The sequence below is a fragment of the Tachypleus tridentatus genome, chromosome 11, assembly GCF_004210375.1.
Source record: "Tachypleus tridentatus isolate NWPU-2018 chromosome 11, ASM421037v1, whole genome shotgun sequence".
NCBI lineage: Eukaryota > Metazoa > Arthropoda > Merostomata > Xiphosura > Limulidae > Tachypleus > Tachypleus tridentatus.
Genome location: NC_134835.1, coordinates 80,282,827 through 80,306,959, shown reverse-complemented (window position 1 = coordinate 80,306,959; position 24,133 = coordinate 80,282,827). Strand labels below are relative to the sequence as shown.

Sequence of the window (24,133 nt, the reverse complement as noted above, 5' to 3'; positions counted from 1 at the left end):
CAAAGAAACTTCATTTCATGTATGGATGAAAATTTATTTTTCTCATAGGCCATGTAGGGTTTATGAAACTTTGTTGTAATATTTTTCTTTTCCAAATGTTTTGTTTTTGTTTATATATCATTAAAAACTAATTATAAAAAATTATTTTGGCCACCTTCACCTTTAATCTTAAACAAATAATTACTGTGAGGGGTGCAAGAACAACATGTTTTAGGGGTGCAGGGCATAAAAAAAGGTTGGGAACCACTAGTTTACAGCATTCAATAGGTTATTCAAACCATAACAAAAATCATATGCTTCAAAAAAAAAAAAATTGAAAATGGCCAAAAGCAAATACAGGAAATGAAAAATAATGTTAATACATTTAGTGTTTAAAGAACAAGAAAGTGTAAGCCTTTTTAAGGCCTTTGACTTTTTCCTATACCCATTATAATTGCACATTTAGTTAATATTTTGCATTTTTTTTTACATATGTAAACTTTTTAATTTTCAGAATGTTTCTTGACAATGTGGTTCTTTTTGCTTATTTGTTCTTCAGAATCAGTTCTATTCAAATTTTCTAGTTCTGTCTTCACTCATGAGAAAGTCCTTTTGTAATTGTGCTAGCAACAAATTTACTGACTAAAAAAATAAAGTAAAAAAACAAATGTAAGCAATGAAACATTTAACTCTTGTTTGGTTTAATCTTTACTTTGTTACATCAGGTGATTCATAGCTAGTGTTCACCAATGATCTATGAAATCCAATCACTAATTTATATATGTTTAGTTATAAATAAATGTAAATATATAATTTTAGTCAAAAAAGGCAGCATACTGCTAATGGTCACTATTAAAATATTAAACAAAGATAACTTTTAACAATGGAGTTTGTGTTGTCAATTTAAACACTACTGTTGTGGGAACAGAGCCACCATTTACTAACAATATGACAATTTTTAAAACACACAGAACTAAACTTAAATTCATTGTATTCTAAAACAACAATACGAAAAATAAAACTGGAGATAAAGTTTTAAAATAGGAAGAAAATGTTAAATTCTGAGAAAATTACACAAATGATTAACTTACAAATAGATTTCCAACTTAGGTCATGATTAAAGTACATAGAAATAAAGTAACATGTTAGAGCATTAAAATTATAATCAATACGTATATTGTTTAAACTATAACAGTATATTTTTAATTACTACTTTAAGAGAGTATGTGTGTGGGGGTAGGCTTCTGACTTTATTATACTTCAATCACTATTTTATTTTTAACCAGGAATATTTTTGAAATTTGTATGTGTTTAGTGATTAATCTTTATATAAAGTGTTTAACTATTTATACTCAAATTTCTGAAGTGATATACAATTAACATTTCTTTTACCTGTAAATATATTTCTGATACATACTCATCTCACACAGAACAGCTTATTTAACTCATGTTTTCTCCTAAAAGAGATTTGCTAACCATCAGCCTTGGGGAAACTCAAACATGAATTTGCAGAACTGCATGATGTAGTCATATAGCAGAATCCATCACCAGTAGGTGTGCAACACTCCTCTATGCTTACTAACGCCCTCTATATTTGCACTCACGAATCTTTATTCTTTGATGGGGCAAAAGAGAAATGTGCACCAGGAAAGTGTGGAGGACAACATTGTATGGAACCATGTTAGTATGTATCCCTTAGTGACCATTATTCACTACAAGCCTTCTTGAATGTTATGGGAGTAGGGTCCAAGTGATACAGCAATGGTGTATATTGCATGGTCATTTCAACTCTACTGTCAGTCTTTATGGGTCCCAAGCCAGCTACAGGAGGAAGCCACTGTCCACTTGAAGATTGATATCAGTTTTGCATATGGGGTGACTCATACTACATTCCATTGTCACACCAGCCCCACCTCTCACCACAGATGGACCTTGCTCTAAACAGAGAGATCATATCCCAATTGGTGAGAATTCTCTCATGGGCCAGCAACTAAGTGCTGATAAATATGTATGTAAAAACGGCTCGTTTGGGTTGAGAAACTTTTTTTACGTAGAGGAGTGAACAACGTTTCGACCTTCTTCGATCATCGTCAGATTCACAAAGAAAGAGAAAACTGACCGGAAGCTGGCCACGTTTGAAAGGGGTTGTGTAACGAGTGTTGAAATGTAGAGGGCAGCCATATATGTTGAATATACAATTTTATATTTATTTTATTTTTTTATTATTATTATTATATTATATATTTCAATATAGATATAAAGGTGTTCCTTTGTATTGGTATATTTTGAGCTTAAATTGTTGTATAAGTAAGGCTTTTTTAATTTTGAGTTTGTTTATGTTTGTTTATTTAGTATTTGAGTGTTTTCTATGGTTATCGTGTTTATTTGACTTAGTGTTCGAAAACGTGTGAAGGTGACTTTAGTCATAGTGAATACGAATGAATACATTCAAAAAATGAAGAATATCCTATCAGACACTAACAAATTTAAACCAATACACACAAATCTAACAAAGACACACGAAACGCAACTAAACAAAATACTACTCAAAATGAAAAAGCCAACACAATTTCACAAACACTTTATTCCTACCTACGGAAAACCGACTCATGCACACCAAAAATATACGGCATCTTCAAACCTCAAACCAGATTGTCCATTATGACCAATAATATCCACATATGAATCATTTAATTACAATCTTGGTAAATACATAGCATAGGCATTCCCCAAATATGTAACATCAGCCGGCTCATTCATCAAAGACTCTTTTAATTTCAAGTCTAATCTTAATCAACTTAATCATAAAGCCTCAATGGCCAGTTTCAATGTTATATCCCTCTTTACAGAAGTCCCACCCGCTGAAGTCTGCAAGATAGCCTTAGAACTCCATATCCGAGACCCTAACCCATCAATAGACATTCCCAGCAACCAATTAGCAACCCTCATAGAATTCGCCACGATGAAGACAAACTTCATGTTCAACAACCACAACTATATACAAACAAATGGCCTAAGCATGGGCAACCCAGTATCACCAGTTCTAGCTAATATTTTTATGAAAATATTGAAACACAAGCAATTAACACAGCATTACATCCACCACCATACTGGTACAGATATGTAGACGACACAATTGCAGTATTCACATCTGCAGAACACACTTAATTTTTTCAACCACATTGACGCTATACATCCCAACATCAACTTCACATGTGAACAAGAAGGAAGCAATCAAATATCATTTCTGAACCTCAAAATTACAAGAACCGATACACAATTTAAAATTGGAATCCACCGAAAAATCACCCATACTGGACTATACATTTCTTGGGACTCAGCGCATGAAACAAAACAAAAACTCGACATACTAAGAAACCAAATAAACACAGCCATAAAACTATGCTCACCAGATAAAATTAACGATTAATTAGACAAAATAAAACAATACTTCATCAACATCAACAAGTTTCCTCCACAAACCGTAGAAAACATTATACGCACACACCTAGACAAAGCAAAATCAACTAACAAAAGTAAATATATCTCGCAAATCAAAAAAACACGAAACCATATACTGCTGTATACCATATATTCCCGACACCAGCAGAAAAATAACCAACATTTGGCAAAAACTAGTGACAAAATATGACATTCCAGTTAATACCAAATTTATTCAAAAACCAGGCACAAAACTGAGGTCTATACTATGTAAAAACTACACTGACAAACATCACATCAACATTATTTACAAAATACAATGTGATAGCTGCCACGACTTCTATACTGGAGAAACAAGAAAAATGGAAACCAAATTTAAAGAACCTAAGTCACCTTCACACGTTTTCGAACACTAAGTCAAATAAACACGATAACCATAGAAAACACTCAAATACTAAATAAACAAACATAAACAAACTCAAAATTAAAAAAGCCTTACTTATACAACAACTTAAGCCCAAAATAAACCAATACAAAGGAACACCTTTATATCTATATTAAAATATAACATAATAAATAAAAAAAAATACAAAATTGTACATTCAACATCTAAGCCCACCCTCTACATTCCGACACTCATGACACAACCCCTTTCAAACATGTGGTCAGCTTCCGGTCAATTACCTCTTTCTTAGTGAACCTGACGATGACCGAAAGTCGAAATGTTGTTCACTCCTCTACGTAAAAAATTTTCTCAACCCAAACGAGCCGTTTTTACATATATATTTCTCTAGAAGTGGGTTTTCTCAACATCACTGATTAAGTGCTGGTGAGTGGAAAGGATTTCCCCCATGCTTCACTCAACAAGGGTAAAAGAATTTGCATAGGGGAAACCCACAGCATGTGCCCTGATTCTTACTTGTCCTTCAGTCCAGAGAGATTTTTTTTTTTAATGAAGACAATGTAATGGGTAACAATTAAAACCTATATTCAAAAGCTAATAAGCACTATTCAGGACTGAGGGGCAATGTACAGAAGACCATAAGAGAGGAAGTTTAGTATGGAATGGTATGGCAGAGGCATCTATGAGGGGAGTTCCAGTTTGAAAGCAGATCCAACAGAAGATTTGATGAAAGAACTCTAGGTAATATGCAGTCATGATAAGAAAGATGGTCCATGACAATATTCAGTGCACTTGGGATATGACAAGCTATTAAATCAACCTGATAAGAATAAGTCCAACATTACCAAATGTTCCACCAAATTACCAAATTATTAAATAAAATAATCACCGAGAAATACTCCCTATCCAAAAAGAAGCTTCCATGAAGAGGTTAAGGTGGTGTTGGAACAGTCTAGCCACTTAGCAAGATCCTCTATTGTACGAGGGGAAAGCATCAGCAAGTTGCAAAATGTATACTGTATGAAATGCATGAGTGTGTTAAACAAAGTAGAATAAGGGTTCTAAGTAGCCATGGTCTCCAAAAGAGCAGCAAGTGAAAGAGTGAAACAGAAGGTCCTGGCTTTATCACAGACCTCACTACACTTTCAACAATGGCCATCATGTCTTCAACAGATAAAATTAAAATTTTACCAAATAATAATAATTTGTTCAGAGAGAGAGAGAGTAATATTTTCACTCACATCAGTAGAAGAGTTCACATTGAACTGAACTGTGAATTCATACTGAGTCTGTTTAAACTCAAATCAAGTAGTTGAAAATCAAAAATTTGTAAATCTCAGCAAACTACATGTCTGAACAAAAGTGCTAGGGAAAAAAATAATTCACAAGCACAAAGGTGAAAGGCATTAATAGCATGAGGTCTGCCACACTCTTATTGGTAGAAGATTTTGCTGCATAATTATTTATAATTAATTATGCCATCACACAGTGGTGCATATTCTCATAGTTTCATGTGAGACTGGGTAAAAGTTTCACAATGTCAGAGGTTTGCAGATAATTTTGAAAAATTGTGTAAACAAGAGAAAAGCTATTTTGTGTAAAGAAATGAGTATTCATTTCAAAAATTTTAATTTTCAGGTAATGTTTTGGAATATCTTGAACAAAGTTTTTGTTCAAGAAAATAGTAAGATTTAAAATTATTTGAGTTAGGGTTACAGCTTACTCCATGGTAATTCACTATTAATTCCCAGATTCAGTAAAGTTTAGAGAAGAATTCTCAATTTATCATGAGTATAATAAAAAAAATTAACTCTCAAATACTTTCAGGGATCAATATACACGTAACCTAACTTGCTATGGTAACAGAATGTTTTAATACCCAACAAAGTATTGAACCAAAAAATTCAAAACTACAGAATCTGAATTACTTAAAATTTAACATTTTATCCCTACTTTGGCTCAGAAACAATTAGACTTTCATATCAATCCCTACTTGGCTTTATAATATTTAGATATTTTATTATACTTGTTTCCTCTTTATTAGCCAAATTGAGTTCCAGCAACACTAAACTTGGAGAATATATATACCCAATTCTATTTTATTACCCCATCATGTTCTCTACTAATCTACCCTCAAATCTAATTATATGTCCAAAGTAGCATATTACTTGTTTTGCACACACACACACACACACACACACACACACACACACACTAATATATCTTTTTGGAACAAGAAAAGAACCATTGTGAACCTAAGACAGTTCTGTGAATGAATTAGAGCAACGAAGTTCATTATCCGTTTTGTGCACTCATCTTGTGCTCTCAAGGTGAAAATTCATCCCATCAACACAGTGACTCAGATGGCTTTGTAACTACAATAAGTTTTAGTTTTGGCTCAGCCAATATTGTGAAATGGTTATTGTTAATACTCAGACATTTTAAAAGGTAGTTTTAAACAAAATGCTTTATGACCACTATTTTGCTTCATCATGATCCCTGCTATTAAGTATTATCATACTTGATGATAATACCTGTAAAATATGGAATAAATTTTAAAAGCTAATGTTATTGTTCATTGGAACTAAGCACATTTAACCCTTTTATTACATAGATTCCACAATCAATATCCAATCGATGTCAGTTATTTCCACTGCCACCCATTTCAACCCATTTAGCTTTTACCTTTAATAAACTTCTTATAACATCTTCTGAAATTGCTTTATCAAGGCAGGTAAACAAGACTTAGACCAAAAACATTAAAAACAAGAGACCACATGATATTAATACACGCACTTCTTTGAAACATAGTGATCAACAATTGCTTTTGGCATTATGCAAATATACATTTAATGAACCACTGCTCCAAGTTACAAAAAGGACCTCAACAAAAATTAAAAGCGTCAATAATTATGACATTTTTTGTTGTTTGTAAATTTTGTGCAAAACTAGTCATATTTGTACTAGTCATTGTTAATTTTCAAGTGATAGATAAAAGAGAAAGCAGTCACTCTTAAAATGTATCCATGTCCTCAAAATGTAGTGCATAAACTGAGGGGGGGGGGGGTAAAAGGGTAAGAACCACAGAACCTCAGATTCATAGTTTAGCATATTAGGTTATGCTAGGCCTATTATGACACAAACAGCATGCAATCTTGCTAATAAATTTGCCTACCTGTGATCTATGCTGAATCTAGACATTCATAAGTGATATATCATTTGTAAACAATCAGCCTAGTATCAATCAATGCTAAGTGAATATATTTATAAATCTACTGCTTGTAACAAACCAGCTTAACCTTTATCTGTACTGAATTTAACTATAAATCATATAACTTATAACAAATCATTCTTGCCTTGACCTATGCTAAATCTAAATGTTTATAAGAAATATGTTGCTTGTAACATCAATCTAGTCTTGATATGTTCTAAATCTAAATATTAGATATACACTTGTTACAAAACAGCCTAGTTTCTAAGTGCTTACAACAGCCACATCTAACTCGTTTTATATGTATTTTAAAAAATGTAGATAAAGATAGCATTATGATTCATGGTCTTTGCTACTATAAAATCACCATAAGAGATCACAGTTTTTCTTTTACACATGGCAATACTTTTAATTAGTGATAGAGAAAAGTAAAACTTTTCTACCACCAGTACCAGTAAGTGATTTTTGTGCTATGTTCAAAGCAGTCATTCTTGATCATTACACTAAAACAAACCTAACACAACATACATTTATTTCCAAGTCAGCCGTTATAAAATACAGTATGTCTGAGAAGTCTGGACCCACAAGGAAAATAAACAATCTTAAAGTTAAACAAACATTTCTAATTTCAGTCATACATATTTCAAGGAAGAAAGTACCCTGATGGTATAATATACCACTAATTGATATTTATATGGCTGTTAATGACAAGCAATTTGAATTAATTTCAGAATAAATTATGAATTTTTCCATATGGGACCAGACTTGTAGAACACCCTGTACAATGTTTATAATACACATTAAAATAATTTAATATATGTTGTGAATTAAACTAAAGAGTTTATGGATGACAAACACAACAGATATGTTATGACCATAGAAAATCATAAAATAAACTGCCACACACTATATTTTGTAGCATACATATTATCTGCTGCTTTTTGTATAATTTAGCGTAATATGAAGAAAGTGAAACTACATGGCAAATTTTAAAAATGATACTAGACCCTATAAAAAATACAAGTCAATCTCCCAGATAATGACAGGCAGTCTAAAATTTGACTAACACACTTTTGCTTAGCTGCTGATCAATTTATTTAATTCTTTCTCAATGAGTTCAGTGTAATATACACAAGTTCATATACACATTTGAACATGTTAACTATTTGCAATATAACTAGATACAGCATGTGCATTTTCATATTTCGTAGAATTTTAGTAAAGATAAATTCTTTGTACATAAAAACCAGGTTTTCTGATGAAATATTTTTATTAAAGATTTGTTTAAGAAAAAATAGTTTCATTACTGATCTAAGTGCAAAGCGGTTTCATGTTGTGACTAAATAAACTATTCTTCATCCCAAAAATGTTGAATATTATTTGTGTAATGTCTAAACTATCTTAAATAGATTTCAAATGTTTGTTGTCAGTAAAACTTTATATTTTATGTTACCTACTATACTTTGGCTATGTGAAGGTATGTCATTTGTCCAGCCTCAAAACCATCATTATAAAAACAATAGAAATAAATATAAATGTTTATTTTTCATGCTAGGAATGACTATACTGCAACACAAGAGTATAAATGTTCAGTCAAAGGAGATTAAGTCTCATAACGTTATACATCAATATTTATTATTCTATTTTATTGACCTTCAAGTCGTTCCTGCCTAACATTACATTGATGCAGAGCATGTGCACTCATGTTATGTATCCAGCAATATAAAACTGACATTTAGTGTTTCCTGTCTTGGCTGTGTTTTAGTGAAATAGTATTTTGAAACACAGTCATTTTAATTAATACATATGTATATAGATTATTACTAATTAGAAATAAATGAAGTAAAGCAAGCAATTACCTCTTCTAGTTACAACCTTTGAACTCAGTTGCTGCTGCTGCTAGGCATAGGTTGCTAAGCATTTTAAACTTTTGCACAAGAGGATACTGAACAAAATGTTTTAAAGTTTTCATATACAAAGTTAAATAACCAACAATATAATTATATAGAATTCCAATATAATTGAAGATGTATACAGGTTTAAGAAACGAAATTTTGAGCAGACTAAAGACAACTTTACCTCATTGAAATAATGGTTAAAAAACACCAAAAAAACATGGTAACCTCTTCACAGATTAAAATGGCTGAAAATCACTATGGGACATTCTAAGCTGTTGATTAATTATTCACATCATATATTAAAGTGTTTAAAAGGGACAATTTCCAGAAAATAGAAAGATGGATGGAGCCACTGTTTGATTCAGTACACAAGCCATATTTCATCAAAATAAAAGGTACGAGGTTCTCATTTTATATTCTAACTTGTTAATATTGGTCATTTGAGTTCCTAATTTGTATAAAACTATTGATTTAGTATTCGACATTACAAATTAATTTTAAACAATGGTGCATTCAACATATCACAATTCACTGAAGTCTGTATTTGTGTTCTTTTAATATTTGCTTTAAAGTTAAGAAATTTACTCATAGTATTTAAGTTTGAATCATAATCTACAATTTGCTTCCAAACCTGACAAATTCATATACTTCAATATAATTTTAAATGCAAGTCAAATGTGATGACATGGTCTTTGATGCATGACCTATCAAAAAAGGGTTAAACAATTTTGTTTTCAGTGAAATGTACACATTTTCTCCAGCCTCAAAAGAGTAATTATTTGCAGTAAACCAACAAAACAAACTGAACTCTCCACATAAAAGTAAATTCTGCTAAAGCTAAAAATTTAAGGATATTATCATAAAAATTAGAATATTCATAACAATAAAAAAAAAGCTGTAGGATACCTACAAGCAATATCAAATTCTAAATAAAACCTTAAATTCAAAGAATATCCACCAGGAATCAAAACAAACACTAAATTGGGATAGTACATTTGTACATAATTATGCATCAAATGCAATGTGATTCATATTACAACTACTACACAAAACTACTAGTAAAATCTAAATGACATTTGATGGTATAAAACTTTTCAATAAGATGTACCGAGTCTGGGCGAGTGTTATGAAACCAACAAATGTTTTAAAACTCCAGAGATCAAGATAAACCAGCTTGAAGTTATAAAGAGACTACATAATTTGATAATCAGCACAAACTTGTGGTGAGAAAATTAGACTTTTCCTTTCTAAAACAGTAACACTTCTTTAACTGATGCTAGTTACATTGTTTTTCAGGAAAATTATTCCATGATATAACCTCCACTAATGAATAGTCTTGTTTGTACTGTTCATTTTCATATTGATTAAAAATATCAAATGTGAATACACTTCTGCAATAGCAGGTTTATCCCTAAAATCTTAACTACATTGTAATGTGTACAATAATTAAATTACAAAACCCAAAACATGAGAACCATTATTTTTAAGAAACAATATAGTTACAGCAAAAATATTTCATGCCTATTATTTAACTAAATTATATATCCTTAGGCTTACCCCACCACTTCCTTGAGAAAGCCAGTAACTAAGCCACCAATTGCTAAATGCTATGCTTGCAGCTTGAAGAATGAACCATATAAGAACCAAGAAGGAGACCATGTATCCCCCTGCAGCTAAGATGTAGCTTCGATAAGTATCAAAAGATATGTCTCCTTGTTTGATCTCTTCCTCAGTCATTAGTCTGACTAATGCAGAAATAAAGAATTTCACAATGGTATCTCTAGAATGTTTAAGTTGAAAAACTAAATATTATATACTTATGATCATTCACAAATATCTATATTACAGTTTATGTTTTTAACCTACATGAGAAAATTAGTTTTTTAGAATTTTCAGTGCTATAGAAATAAGCATTTCAAAAAGTTAATTCATTATTTCTCCTGCAGTACTATTAGCCTCCAGCAACAATGAATCAATAGATAAACTTTTTCTAAGTACAGAAGTCATCATACAGAGCTCAGAATGGCTCAATCAACTGCTTTTCCTCAACCTGTGGTTTTATAGTCATCAAAACAAAGAAAAAAATTCAATGCGAATAGAAGATACTGTTCATCATAAACATTCAGTTTAAGTCATAAAGCATTTGTTCACAACAAATCATGAGTAAACATGAATTATAGTAGCTAAAACATTTACAAACTACTGACCAATAGTAAGTTTGAGAAAAAAAAAGAAAACACTTGCAGATATATCTGCAAGGTCAATTATGTAAGGGAATATCCTTTTCACTTAAACTATATTTGTCTAGTTGATTGTTTGTAATCCATACACATTTTATTTTATGATTTAAAAATAGACACCTTACATAACACGTAAAAACAAAAGTTATTTCTTACCATCAGCTATATTAGTTTCAGCTATGTCAGACAGAGATGTTGACACACTAAAGCTTGTACTGGTACTTCTACTGTGGCACTGCACTTTAGCTCGGGTTTCAAACTCTTCCACAGATCGACTAAATCCTGAAAAAGTTGATTAAGACCTTAATAATAAATTATTGAATCTTAACCGAATGCATTTTCTTTTAATGACTTTACAAGAATGATTAGCATTTAGGAAAACATACTGAAGATATAATTCCAAGTAGAAAGCAGCATTTAAAAACCAAAAACCTGAAAACTATTATTAGCAGTTTATCATATTTTATGTACTTAACATTGTGAGGACCAGATATCAATCACTTATAGTTAGAAGCTTGGTAACTGGTTACCATTCTTTGTCTAATTACTAGATATTAATTCCTAACTAGTTTTATATGTTTGGACTGCTAATCTGTTGCCACCTTCAAGGAAGTCAAGAAAGATTGACTTTTTCTGTAATATTTATACAATTTCAATTCTGAATCAGTGCTCTAGACAAGGTGCACACCAGCATAATTCCCAACTGAAAAATCAGCTACTTTTGGCCTTAAAAAATATTGAGTAGTTGATTTAGTGCCATGAAAAAATACAGTTACTGTTGCTTCAACAGTAGTACAGTAATTAATGGTCTAGCTATTGTAGCTTCTGTAGTTATGCACAAAATCTGTGCAGTTCATAGAGTAGTAAACGTTCTCTAATCACCAAAAGTTCCTATTGGTGTGATTATGAATGATCCAATTTCATATAATAAAAGGTGGTAATACTGTTTATCAAAGGTGAAATTTGTCAAGATTAGCAAAACTAAATCAATAGATGCAGTTATAATAAATAACAATTTATAATTTGTTAAATTAAGTTTTATCTCAAATGTTACTACCATACTTTGTAAAACAATTATTCCAACTGACAAAATTCTGGGAGTGATTACTCCTTCAAGAAAAACATTTATTTGGAACACTGTTGAGTCATCGTGATGTTCCCTTATACAGGATTTCTTCCATAGGAAACTAAAATAAAAGATTATTTGAATGCTTAAGGAAATATCTAGAATTTGCTAGATTGAATGTATTTTCAATTAAGTGTAGAAGGCTTATCTTGTTTATCTCATGTGGTTTATATACCTTTATTTTGATATGAATTGTTATTGTACGATCTCTGAGATAATGGGCTACTACAGATGTTTGTATTACTGAATTTTGTCTCCACACACACAGAATTCTAGCTTTTAATATTTTTCCCCAATACTCAGTAATTTTAAACTCTACATGGAACATTTTGAAAATGAGCTCAAAGCCTCTGTTTTGAAATTCAAAATTCAGTTGTGCTATGATGACAATTTGTTTCGTAATAATTTGGCAAACATTTTACAACCATAATGAAGCAATTTAGCTTAGTGGGGGAGATATACAACATTTTGTCAAAACATTGGACTGTCCTCTTCAACTACGGGTCAGATTTGAAGACAGACTACATCTGTCAAAACATGTAATTTGTCCCTCCCAAAAATAACTTGCTTCATTATGGTTATAAATTGTTTGTCAAATTATATTAGCATAATGCACTTCCTTACTAAAGAATATTTCATAATAGACAAACACTACAGACAAGATTCCAGAGTTCATGAACCATGCTCACAGACAATATCCAGCAATTCAATTCACTATGGAAATAGAAGAACAAATTCTTGTTTCTAGATGTGATGATTACTACAACACAACCTACGTACCAACAACTGTAGTTAAATACATCAACTATAAACCAAACCACTAAGAGTGTAAAGATAAGCATCATATACTTCCTAGTTAAGGAATAAGGATGTGCAAGTTTTACCTTTTACAACTGTTGCCAGTTTCCTGTCTTCCATTTCCTCCTCCTTTTTTACATACGACTTAATAAGAGCTGCATATTCACCACCTTTACTTTTCAGTTCTTCATCTGTTCCCTGTTCAATGATCTTCCCTCCATGCATTAAGACTACTTCATCACATTCTTGGATATACTATACAATGATATGGACTGCAAACTTATTTTCTGAATATTAACCTGTTACTTAAAGAGAGTCAACTGTTATCCAATAAAAGTTTCATTCAGAACTATTTAAATATGCTTGTATTAGCCACTGTAATTAAAAGGAAAGCACAAATAACTGTTCTAAACAAACAAGACACGATCTCTACTCGATGTTAGTTGTAACCTAGATCTCCTGATCTGCTTATGACAATATCACAACTATAAATATCAACAGTACTTGTTATAGCCTACAGTTGTAAATACTCATCTTAATGAAAATCCATAATTAAGAAAAATCTTCAGTCTCAAAGTGATGTTTTATGTGTGCCATACAACTTAAAAGCTGATAATTTCTGACATTGTAATATTAATTTGTTGTAATCATTATACTTTCCTCATTCAGTCTTTTAATATTTAGTTAAACCTGCTCTAATACAATTTTTGAAGTTTTTACAACCTCACACACAGAAGCCTTTCGATTTTGTTTCACCGTAACAAATTTCTAAATAGGTGTGCAATGTATGAAATACAAAAATAAGAATCAGTGAATATATACATCACTTATTTCTGAACAATATATTCCAATGACATTCAAATACAATAATGCTCTTAGTGAGTTCCTAGGTATGTCACATTTTAAAACTTCAGAGGTAGCCAACGTAGTTAATATTTTACTGATGTTGCTATTAAAGTCATTATGTTTCAAAAACTGTTTAAAGCAAGTCGTTTCATCATTTAGAACAGAATACATGCTTACAATCTTATTAAAGCGATAAGCTAGCAAAATTGGAATACATTTACTTAATTGTTTTTCACAATAAAATCATAAAAATAAGCATAATGTTATAAAATCTAGCTAGATTCTTTACCAAGTTCATATGGTTTAGTATTTATTATACAAGTATTTTAAACTTTCATAAACAGTTCCATGAATAAAACATGGTAAATTTGTCATCTATACATCTATTATAATAAAATGACTAAAGATAGCAAGATATTCCTTTAATTATTTTTATGAAAATTCACAAAAAGTGTTCACAGTACACAAAAACTAATTCCATTCAAGATCTTATAATAAACACAGAATGTAGTTCCTCAGTTTCAAGTTACACCAGCTTATAAAACATTTAAAAAGTCTATTTACAATATTTGAAGATAAAGTTAACATAAATCGAGTGTTTTAAATGGAAAAAAATAAACAAAAAAGTTACTAACTAAACATTCATAATATTAAAGTGCAATTTCCAAATCTAATGGTATAAAAAGAATCCAATTAATTTTTGGCCAATCATGTTATTCCAACACAAAAACCAAATAGCTTGATTCCTTTGTATACATTCTCAGTTACAATTTTACTTTTCTTTAGCTGTAACAAATATCTTAATGATTATAACTTTGAAAACAAATTGTTCAACCCAATACAAAAGCTATATTTCTACACACATGTGCATGACACTTTCACTATTATACCCAAAGACGACTGTTGGGTAAGGAAATTTCACAACTTACTGAATTCCACTGACTTTCATACAGTTCACTTACAGCAAAAAGTGACAATAGAATTGCCTTTCACAAGAAGTTCTGATGACAACTGAAACAAGTTTCTCAAAATCCAACCAGGAATAAGTTACTCCCTTACAAAAGATTAAATCATGCAAGAAAAAAAAATGGGTATTTGCAAAATATTAATTTGGCACATCTTTAATATCTACTCAAACCAGAAAGGAGCCAAGCAAGATATTAACTATTTAAAAATGTTCTTGTATCAAGGATTTGATAAATATAATCAACAGACTGTTCTCTAAAATCAAAAAGTTTCATCAGCAAAACCAAAGAAATTATATGGAAAACAAACAAAATCAAACCCACCCATGTTTTCCATACCACCAAGTAATATCGAATAAAGTAGGTGCATTATTGAACAATCAAATCAAACCTATTGAAAAACTTAAGTAAATAAAAGAAGAAACACCAACAGTTTCTTGAAACAAGGAATATATTCAATCTGTTGCTTGTGCAATAAAGTATACCCAAGTGAAACTTCATAGTTGTTAAATGTAAGAAAAGAAAATCATTGTTGCCATTTAGAAACAGAAAAATAAGCCATCATTGCCCATGTATACCAAGATGATCACGATCAAAATTCACAGAAACAAAATTCATTGCAAACATTAAATACTTTTAAAAACAATATTAGAGGAGCTATTGAAGTACATGAAAAACAGGTTCATTAACATTATAAGAGCTTTCAACTGAATTTGTTATGGAAACCATTTTTCAAAGGAAAATGTATGAAAAAATCAAATTAAGAAAATACTAGATGTTGCTTTTCACATACTGAATACCTTGAAAGTAACATTATTTCAATTAATTTTGATGCATTATCAAATTTTTGTAAATTTATGTTTATGTTTTAAATAATATGTAGATGACTAGCACATTTGCTGTTTGTAATCTCAAAATCAGGTTAATGGATTTAAAATATTTGAACAACAACCATTCAAACAGAAATTACAGTTGAATGTTAATAAAACCATTTTTGACCATCTTAGTATACATTTAGCATTTTATACATTCACATTTTAAAAAATGGCTTACACTGTAAGCAACAATTTTCAGGACTTTATATCACTGACATTTGTTATTTATGCATTTAAAGTGAATTCAGTTAAAAGTGACCATTAATCTTTCTTACAGGATTGTAAGCAATTAATTTATGCAAAAATAAAGGAAATACTTGTAAAAAGTTGCAAGCAATGCAAATACAGGAATCACAAATGAATATTTGCTACTAGGTGGTAAATGTATTACAGGTTCTAAACATTATCACAGAAAATACAGAAGATAAAAAGTTGTACAATGTATTACTATATTGTATATGATTACTTTGCATTACACAAGATATTATTTAATGCGTACATGTTACTATTCAGTTTATCCAGTATTATTACCTCTCATTTCACTAAGTTTTTGGATCTCCCTCTGACTTTCAGTTCTTACACACACCCACATAACCTCAAATATTTACATCAGGTCTACGAGTACATCAAATTAGTTAACATCCTTTGATATTGTTCAGACAAGTTGCTATCCATTCAACTAAGTTTTATTATGACTGAAATTTCATCATTCTCTTTACTGTTAACTAAGTTTACTCTTTACTAAGCCAGCTGTTGAATGACACATCAAGACATAATATTTTAAAGTTATGAAGAGGTATCATTTCTTCTAAACAATGATCCCAAATCCATCTTGAAATAGAATCTTACCTAAAAACAGATCATTTTGCAACAATGTATCCTATTGAATAAAGAAACATGGTTATAAACGTTTTATATTAAAAAATAAAAAACATTACAATCTTAGAAACAAATATAAAATATGGTATTAAGTATCATACTTGCAACTGGTGAGTCACAAATATCACACTCTTTCCTCGCAAAGCTCCTTTTATGTAGTGCTGAAAGATATGTCGAGCAACTGAAGCATCTACACAAGACAAGGGATCATCCAGTAAATACAATTCTGCATCTGAATAAAGAGCTCGAGCAAGACTGATCCTTTGCTTCTGTCCTCCACTGAGGGTAACACCCCTTTCTCCAACCTACCCAGGTAGAAAACGTTTATACAATTCAAATGAAATAATAAAAGAAAGTGAGTCTACATTCTTTAAACTTAACAGCAAAAAACCAAAACACTAAGATTATCTTAAGATTTTTGAATGCCAAAAACAAAAAAGCCACCAATCTAATATGAGATAAAATTTTTACTGTTAATAATTTCAAATTGGGACATACGCTTAAAGTACAATTTCAAATTTGCTTTTGTCTCCCCATAAGTTACTGTCCAGGAGACTCACTCACTACCAAAGTTTAACAACAGCTGAATTAATCATAGGGGATGATATCACTACTTCTGACAGTCCCATGAGACCAAAGGATAGAATTATTTGCACTACAGGTTGCATGTTATTACCAACTACCAATGCTTCTAGAAGATATTTTAGGGAAGTGCTTTTCATTTCAGTTTCACAGGTGTAAAACTAATGTACTAGAACTACTTAAAGAATTCAGGCAGTTTTGTGATGTTATGAAAACAGTCAGGTAAGTAAGCATATGTGCTATACATTAGATAATGGTGAGCTGATCAAGTTTAAAAAATTGTAATGGTCATTTGAACTACTACCTTAAAAGTAACTGATGGTCTGTCATTATCTTTGTTAGTTAATTTTGCATGCTGGCTAAATACTTTAAGCTTATAATATTTACCTATAAATCAGCCTGTAACATCACTCCATCTTATTTTATCAACCCAAAAACACCTGCCAAATCTGTGGTTAGTAACTCAACATGTACAAGTCAAGATGACCAACACTGCAACCAAAAAGCATCCATACTACAGCTTTTACTGTGGTAAGTGCATTTTCATGAAATTTGGCAAGCTTTTAGTAAACACAAGTGTTGTTTTTTTGTTTTGTTTTACAGAAAAATCAGGTTAAGTAAATATCTTTACTAAAGATTTGTCCATGAATATATGGAGCCAAAGCTGAAAAGTTGTAAAACAAGGTGATTTTTGTGTTATGGTTAAAAAATTTTTTCACCTTCTAGTTTACAAATCTGCTTATACAACCTCTAAAACCTTCTAAACATACAACTTTTCTTTAAAACTTCAGATTTTTTTTATTTTCTTTAATCAAACTCTATACAAGTTTGGTCAATTTGACAAATCTTGTAGCAAACCACTAAAGTATGAATTAAATATTAAATATACATTTTTTTCTTACATGTCTACATGTTATAACAGAAAATTAAAATTATCTTAGACAGCTTAATGTCTGCAAGTTTTGTTTTTTTATTACTCTTTGAACTGTCACATTAATAGCACTATAATACTAGCTGTAAATCAAATGGCAAATGCATACTCAAGTTACACTATTGAATGATGTAACACAAACCATTCACAAGCATACCTCATGGTTTGTTTTTTTTTGTTTTTTTTTATCTAACCTCAAGTTTTCAGTTGTTACATTTTAGTTACTTTTAATGAAAAATAAAGACTATACAGATAAAGAAAATACAAATAACTTATACAAACTACTTTTGGTATAATTGCATCATATCAAAAGATACAACTAAAGGAAATAAACTTTTTCAATTAATTAATAGAATGATAAAATCAAAACTTTATCAAGATAACAATAAAGATCATATTAATGATCATCTCTCAATTATGGCTTATCTTAAAAGGGGGAAAAAAAAAAGCTCAAAGAGATTAAAGCTGTTTAAGTCCAAAGCAACACAATGAGCTGTATGTACTCAAAATACTGTAGGGAATCAAACCAAAGATTTTAGTCAAGTAAATTTACTTCTGACCAAACAAAATATAAAAATAAAGCAGAGCAATGAAATGAAAACATTTTTAAGCATAATTTTCTAGAATATTCTTATCCAAATGAGAGTTGATTTTTTTAATTTCATGAGGCAGGAACAAAAAAAAATGCATGGAACATTCTGAATTTCATTTGCACAGCAGGAAACTGTTATAATATAAACAAGTCTACATAAATATTGTGCAATAACTTAGCCATTATTGATAAAATAAGTATACTCAGAATCACATAACACAGGGTCACTGTTCTTGATCAATCTCCAATAAGTAGACATTATACAAAATATGTAAATAGCAATAATAGTGACTTTCTCAAAATTTACAACAAAAATAATTACTAGCTTTTCCCCACCTTAAAGTAAATAGAAAAAATTCAAACAAAGAATGAGGTCAAAGTTAAATGAAAAATTCTGAAACTCAAATATAGCTACAAAATATTTATAAAATCAGTATCAAATTTGTATTCATTAAGATTTTTACAGACAAAAATTATTTCCTTCCTCGCACTTAATTTTGAATAAAGCCAATGGACTAAAATGAAAAAACTAATTACTTTGACTATAAAGTTAGGATCTTAACAAAAGTACACAAATAGTATAATTAACTAACTTAATATAATTTGCATATTAATTACACTTCCATACCTGGTTAAAACATGCTAGTGAATTACAATTGTCAAAATTTATAATAACTAGTTCTAAATTTATCTTCAAAAAGCCAACAAAACCAACTTTCCTAAGAATGAATTTCCATAATCCTGTCAAGAAACTTGTATCTCCTTGTCTTCAACTAACACCTAAATCATGTCGATTCTCTTACAACCTTCTCACTAATATATTCTGCATAATAATTTCTTACTACTACAGTGGCACTAACACAAACCTCTGTTTCGTCCCCACCAGGAAGTGCTGCAATATCTTCAGTCAGACTACAGCAATATACAGCCTCATAGTACCTGTAAACAAGAACTTCAATAAGACAAGTTCTAACAAAGCATGATAGATTCTGTAAACCTACAGGAGTAGATTGTTTTACAATAGATTAACAGCATATTTAACACAATCTTTGGTTGCATCATTATGAGCAACATAGTCATCAACATATGATATTGAATTGTATTTAATAGGCTAAACACCATTTATCAACAAATACTATACACAGCATATGAAATTCAATGTGCACCGTTTTATATTACTTATTTACAATACATCCTCAAACAAAAACTAATACTGCTGAAGCCTCATGTGAACCCATCAACATAGAATTTAAAAACAGTATTACATAGCTTAAGTGAATTCTAGTCATACTATTAACCAATAAACAATTCATTCAGTCACACTGTTCAAATTTATAACAAATAATTACTTATAAAAAAAAAAAAAGTTAAAGTTTCAAGAGATACATGTCAATAAACACTCAAAATGAACTATTTTAATTATGAATCCATATTCTTTTACTTAACAATTATACAATCATTTTTAAATCACCACACACAACAAATTACAACTTTTTTTGCAAAATTACCGTTTTGATAGAAAGGGCAAGCCAAATAATATGTTTTCTCGGATAGAACTGTTTAAAATCCAAGGGTGTTGAGGTACATAAGCAAGTAACCCTCTTACTGACACTTGACCATGGCGTAAGTGCATCTAGAAAATAGGTATTAATATTTTTTTTACACATTTATTTGAAATTAAATACACATTTGTTTCTAATTGTTAAATGCACAATCTCTTAAAAATGATTCAGAATAACTATGACACCCAGAGATAACTTCAACTCACAAATAATAAATGTATTTCATAATATCAAGCACCAACATCACAGACAATACAAACATTGAAGTAACTGTTGAGAAGTTCTCACCTTTATATCTTGATAAAAATGAGAAAGATTTGTTCAATACCATATTTATATTATAAATGCTGCTTAGCATGAATTGTGATAAAATGCAATGTATCCAAAATAATTAGAACACTGCTGCAATTTATGAAAGAAAATATGAAAAATTGAAAAGGAAATATTTGTTAGTAAACATCTTATTTTCATGTATGAAATGTATGCCTCTAAATATGCATATGTTAAGTATTTGCACTGTAACTTGATACAGCACGTGCATCTTCATAAAATTTGATGCACTTTAGTAAAGGTTACAAGTATCTTAAAGATTTTTGAATGAAGTCTTTTTATTAAAGATTTGTTTGTGAAAATAAGTATTCTGTTACTAGTTTAATTGTAAAGTGATTTTATATTATGATTAAAGAACTTCATTCCAAAAATCTCATTTGTATAATCTCTAAAACCTAAATACATTTCAAACATTTGTTTTCAGTAAGACTATTTTATTTTCTATACTCTAAGTATGTGGAGTTGTATTCACTTTACTAACTCTTAACAATTATAAAACATCAGGAAATAAATATGCTTTTTTCATGCTAGAATGACTATATAAGAAAAACAAATGTTCAGTCTAAGCGGCTTAAGTCTGACAACCCTATATATTTACACATTATTATATTGACCTTAAAGTCATACCTTTCTAACAATACACTAATTGTATTGATGAGGTGCAAATGCACTCATGCAACATATCCAGTAATACAAAACTGACCTTTAGTCTTCCCTGTCTTGGCTGTGTTTTAGTGGACTAGTATTTTGTAATTTACAGTCTCATTCAATTATTACACATCATATGGATAGATAATTACTACTTAAAAATAAATTGTTAAACTAAATTTTCTTAAAATATAGAATAAATCAAGAATTAAAAACAAACAATTCTCTTCTCCCTAAAACCTTTGTACTTGATTGTTAATAGACAGGTTAGTAAGCCTTTTAAAATTTTACAAATTTTTTAGTTTTTATACTTATACAGTTGAATAACAAAAAAAATCATAGATAACTATATTGATACCATAGAATTCCACTATAGTTTATTAAGCTAAAGTAACTACGGTGTATTTAGATTTAAAAAAATATGAAACTGATTAGAGTACAGACACAACCTACCCCCAAGTTTTCAAGGAGGTAGCCTTTTCAAAGATTAAAATGGCTAAGAAAACCACTCTGGGTACATTTCTAAGCTGTTTATTGGTTATTCATATGTCATATACTGTAGTTAAAGTACAAAAGGGATTGTTTCAAAAAAATAAAATGAACTGATTGGGGCCAGCATGTTTGATTCATTACACAAGGCATATCTCAAATTAAAAAAAGTTTATTTTATACTCTATCTTGTCAGTGTTAGTAATTTCAGTTCCTAATCTATACAAAATAACAAACTTGGTATTCTGACAAACATTTAATTTTAAATAGTGCATTGAACATACCATGCAAGTTACTAAAATCTATGTTCTTTTGATATAACTTTAAACTAAGAAATTTACTCATACACAATATTTAAAATTATAATTTACAGACTGATTTCAAACTTGACAAATTCAAAAAATGCCTCAATGAAATTCTGAATGAGAGTCAAGAAGTTTGATAAGACCCACAACCTGTTGAAAAAGAATTAATGTTTGACAATTGGTTTAAGTTCATTAGGAATTACTTTTATTAAATACAGGAAGAATAAAAATTACAACTTATTTTCCTTCTCTTAATTTCTAAATTACAATTATAATCAAGAACACTAAAATGCTTAAATCAGACATTGGATAAATATTTTTAGATCTAGGGGCAAACCCCAAAACTCTGTAGTCAGATGTGCCTAACCTAACTCTACTAATGTTTGTACCAGGAAGTGGAGGCTACTGTGTATTCATTTACTTTTACAGCAACAAATGTATTCTAATGATCACATGATAAACAACCATTAGTACTAATGTGTGAACTACCCATTCTTTTTGTCCCCTCTGACTTGACACATGCATTGATTGTTGAATTGAGAGAAAGAACAAAAACAGCACAAAATTAGTGGTGTGTTGCACAACTCAAATTCTTATTTCTGAAAAGTGCTGAATCTGCCATTAAACTCCCACAGAAACAAAGTTTGATTTAGGACTTAAATAATTCTGCACTTTCAAGAGTCCAGAAATGCTCTAGCTTTGAGTTATATTTAACACAGTCCTTATAAAATGGAAGAAAATACCAGGTGCAACAATATAATTCAGTTGTGTTGGGAAACTGGCACCCAGGATTTGTTGAGGCCTGATTTAGACTTCAAAAAACTTTAAAACAACTATTTTAGCAAACTGAATTATAATCTTTGATTATTAGACAAACTAAATGTAAAAAAAAAACCAGAAATGTTAATAATAATAATAATTATATATTTTAGCACTTTTACTATGAAAGTAATTTACAGGTATAATTTTAATTACTGCAATTTACATTCAAACTTAACAAAACCAAATGTTTAGTAGTAAAACTAAAGTTTGTCAATTAACTTGGTTAATTAAATTAACCAATAAGTGTCATGTAAGTGATTAATTTAAATTATGATAAAATCAAGTGATGTAACAAGAATGATCAACTAATCATAATTAGTGTCTGATTATTACTGTTATCAATTATTCCAACTACCTAGTAATTAAAATATTGCAGTTATGAATTCTTATTCATTTTGATTAATTAAAGATTGTTCTACTTAGAGACATCTCAAAAATGATCAACTAATTAAAATTAAGGTTTTCAAGTATTACTAATTTTGGTTAATTGAACTATCCATGTTTCATGCAAGAATAATCAATTATCAAATTCCATTAATCACACTACTCCAATAGCAACACATTTTGAATTATGAGGTAGCAGTCTTATTTTTATAGATTTGGTAATAATGGTTTAAAATATTAAGAAATGCTAAATTAAGTTCCATCTAAAATGAGGAAACAATACTGGTTGAAGATTTATTTAGTTTAAAAGGTGTCTTTTAATTGTTATATTGTGTGCTCTTTTCTAAACATGATTCTCACATTTGTTCTGACTTCCACTCTTAATATCAACACAAAAACTAAAATAATTCTCAATTAACATTCAAGATCTTAAATTTTAGAAATTGTGATACTTTTTTCTACAAATGAAACACTTTGCATATTAAACAATCTATTGTATAAAATGCTTATCACACTTTCTTTTCTAAAAATTTGACCAAAAGACAACTTTTGTGAGACTATTCAAAATCAGTCAAGCTCCTTCATTCACACAAATATTTAAAATAATTACAAATCTACCATTACACCAGTAGTTACAATAGTAAACCTATCAAAAGTGACTTCACAATCCTTTATATCTTTGAAAGGAAGAGAGACTGAAAAGACATGAATAATTTCAAAAACATGTTCTCTGTATTAGTTAGCAAAGAATTTATAGCTTTATACAAAACTAACAAATAGAAAGGACGTAAAACATTTTTAATACCCAATAAATTTTAGCTTCTATA

General features: G+C 29.9%; 1 protein-coding gene across 1 annotated transcript in view; it reads right to left on the bottom strand.

Annotated features, from left to right (window-relative positions):
- Window positions 1–24,133, bottom strand: part of LOC143232579 (ATP-binding cassette sub-family C member 5-like) — a 62,623-nt gene that overhangs the window by 14,633 nt on the left and 23,857 nt on the right. Inside the window, 6 exon segments of the mRNA XM_076468181.1 lie at window positions 10,490–10,677; window positions 11,329–11,454; window positions 13,183–13,351; window positions 16,763–16,966; window positions 19,633–19,705; window positions 20,275–20,399. Of these exon segments, the coding sequence (XP_076324296.1) occupies window positions 10,490–10,677; window positions 11,329–11,454; window positions 13,183–13,351; window positions 16,763–16,966; window positions 19,633–19,705; window positions 20,275–20,399 (885 nt within the window).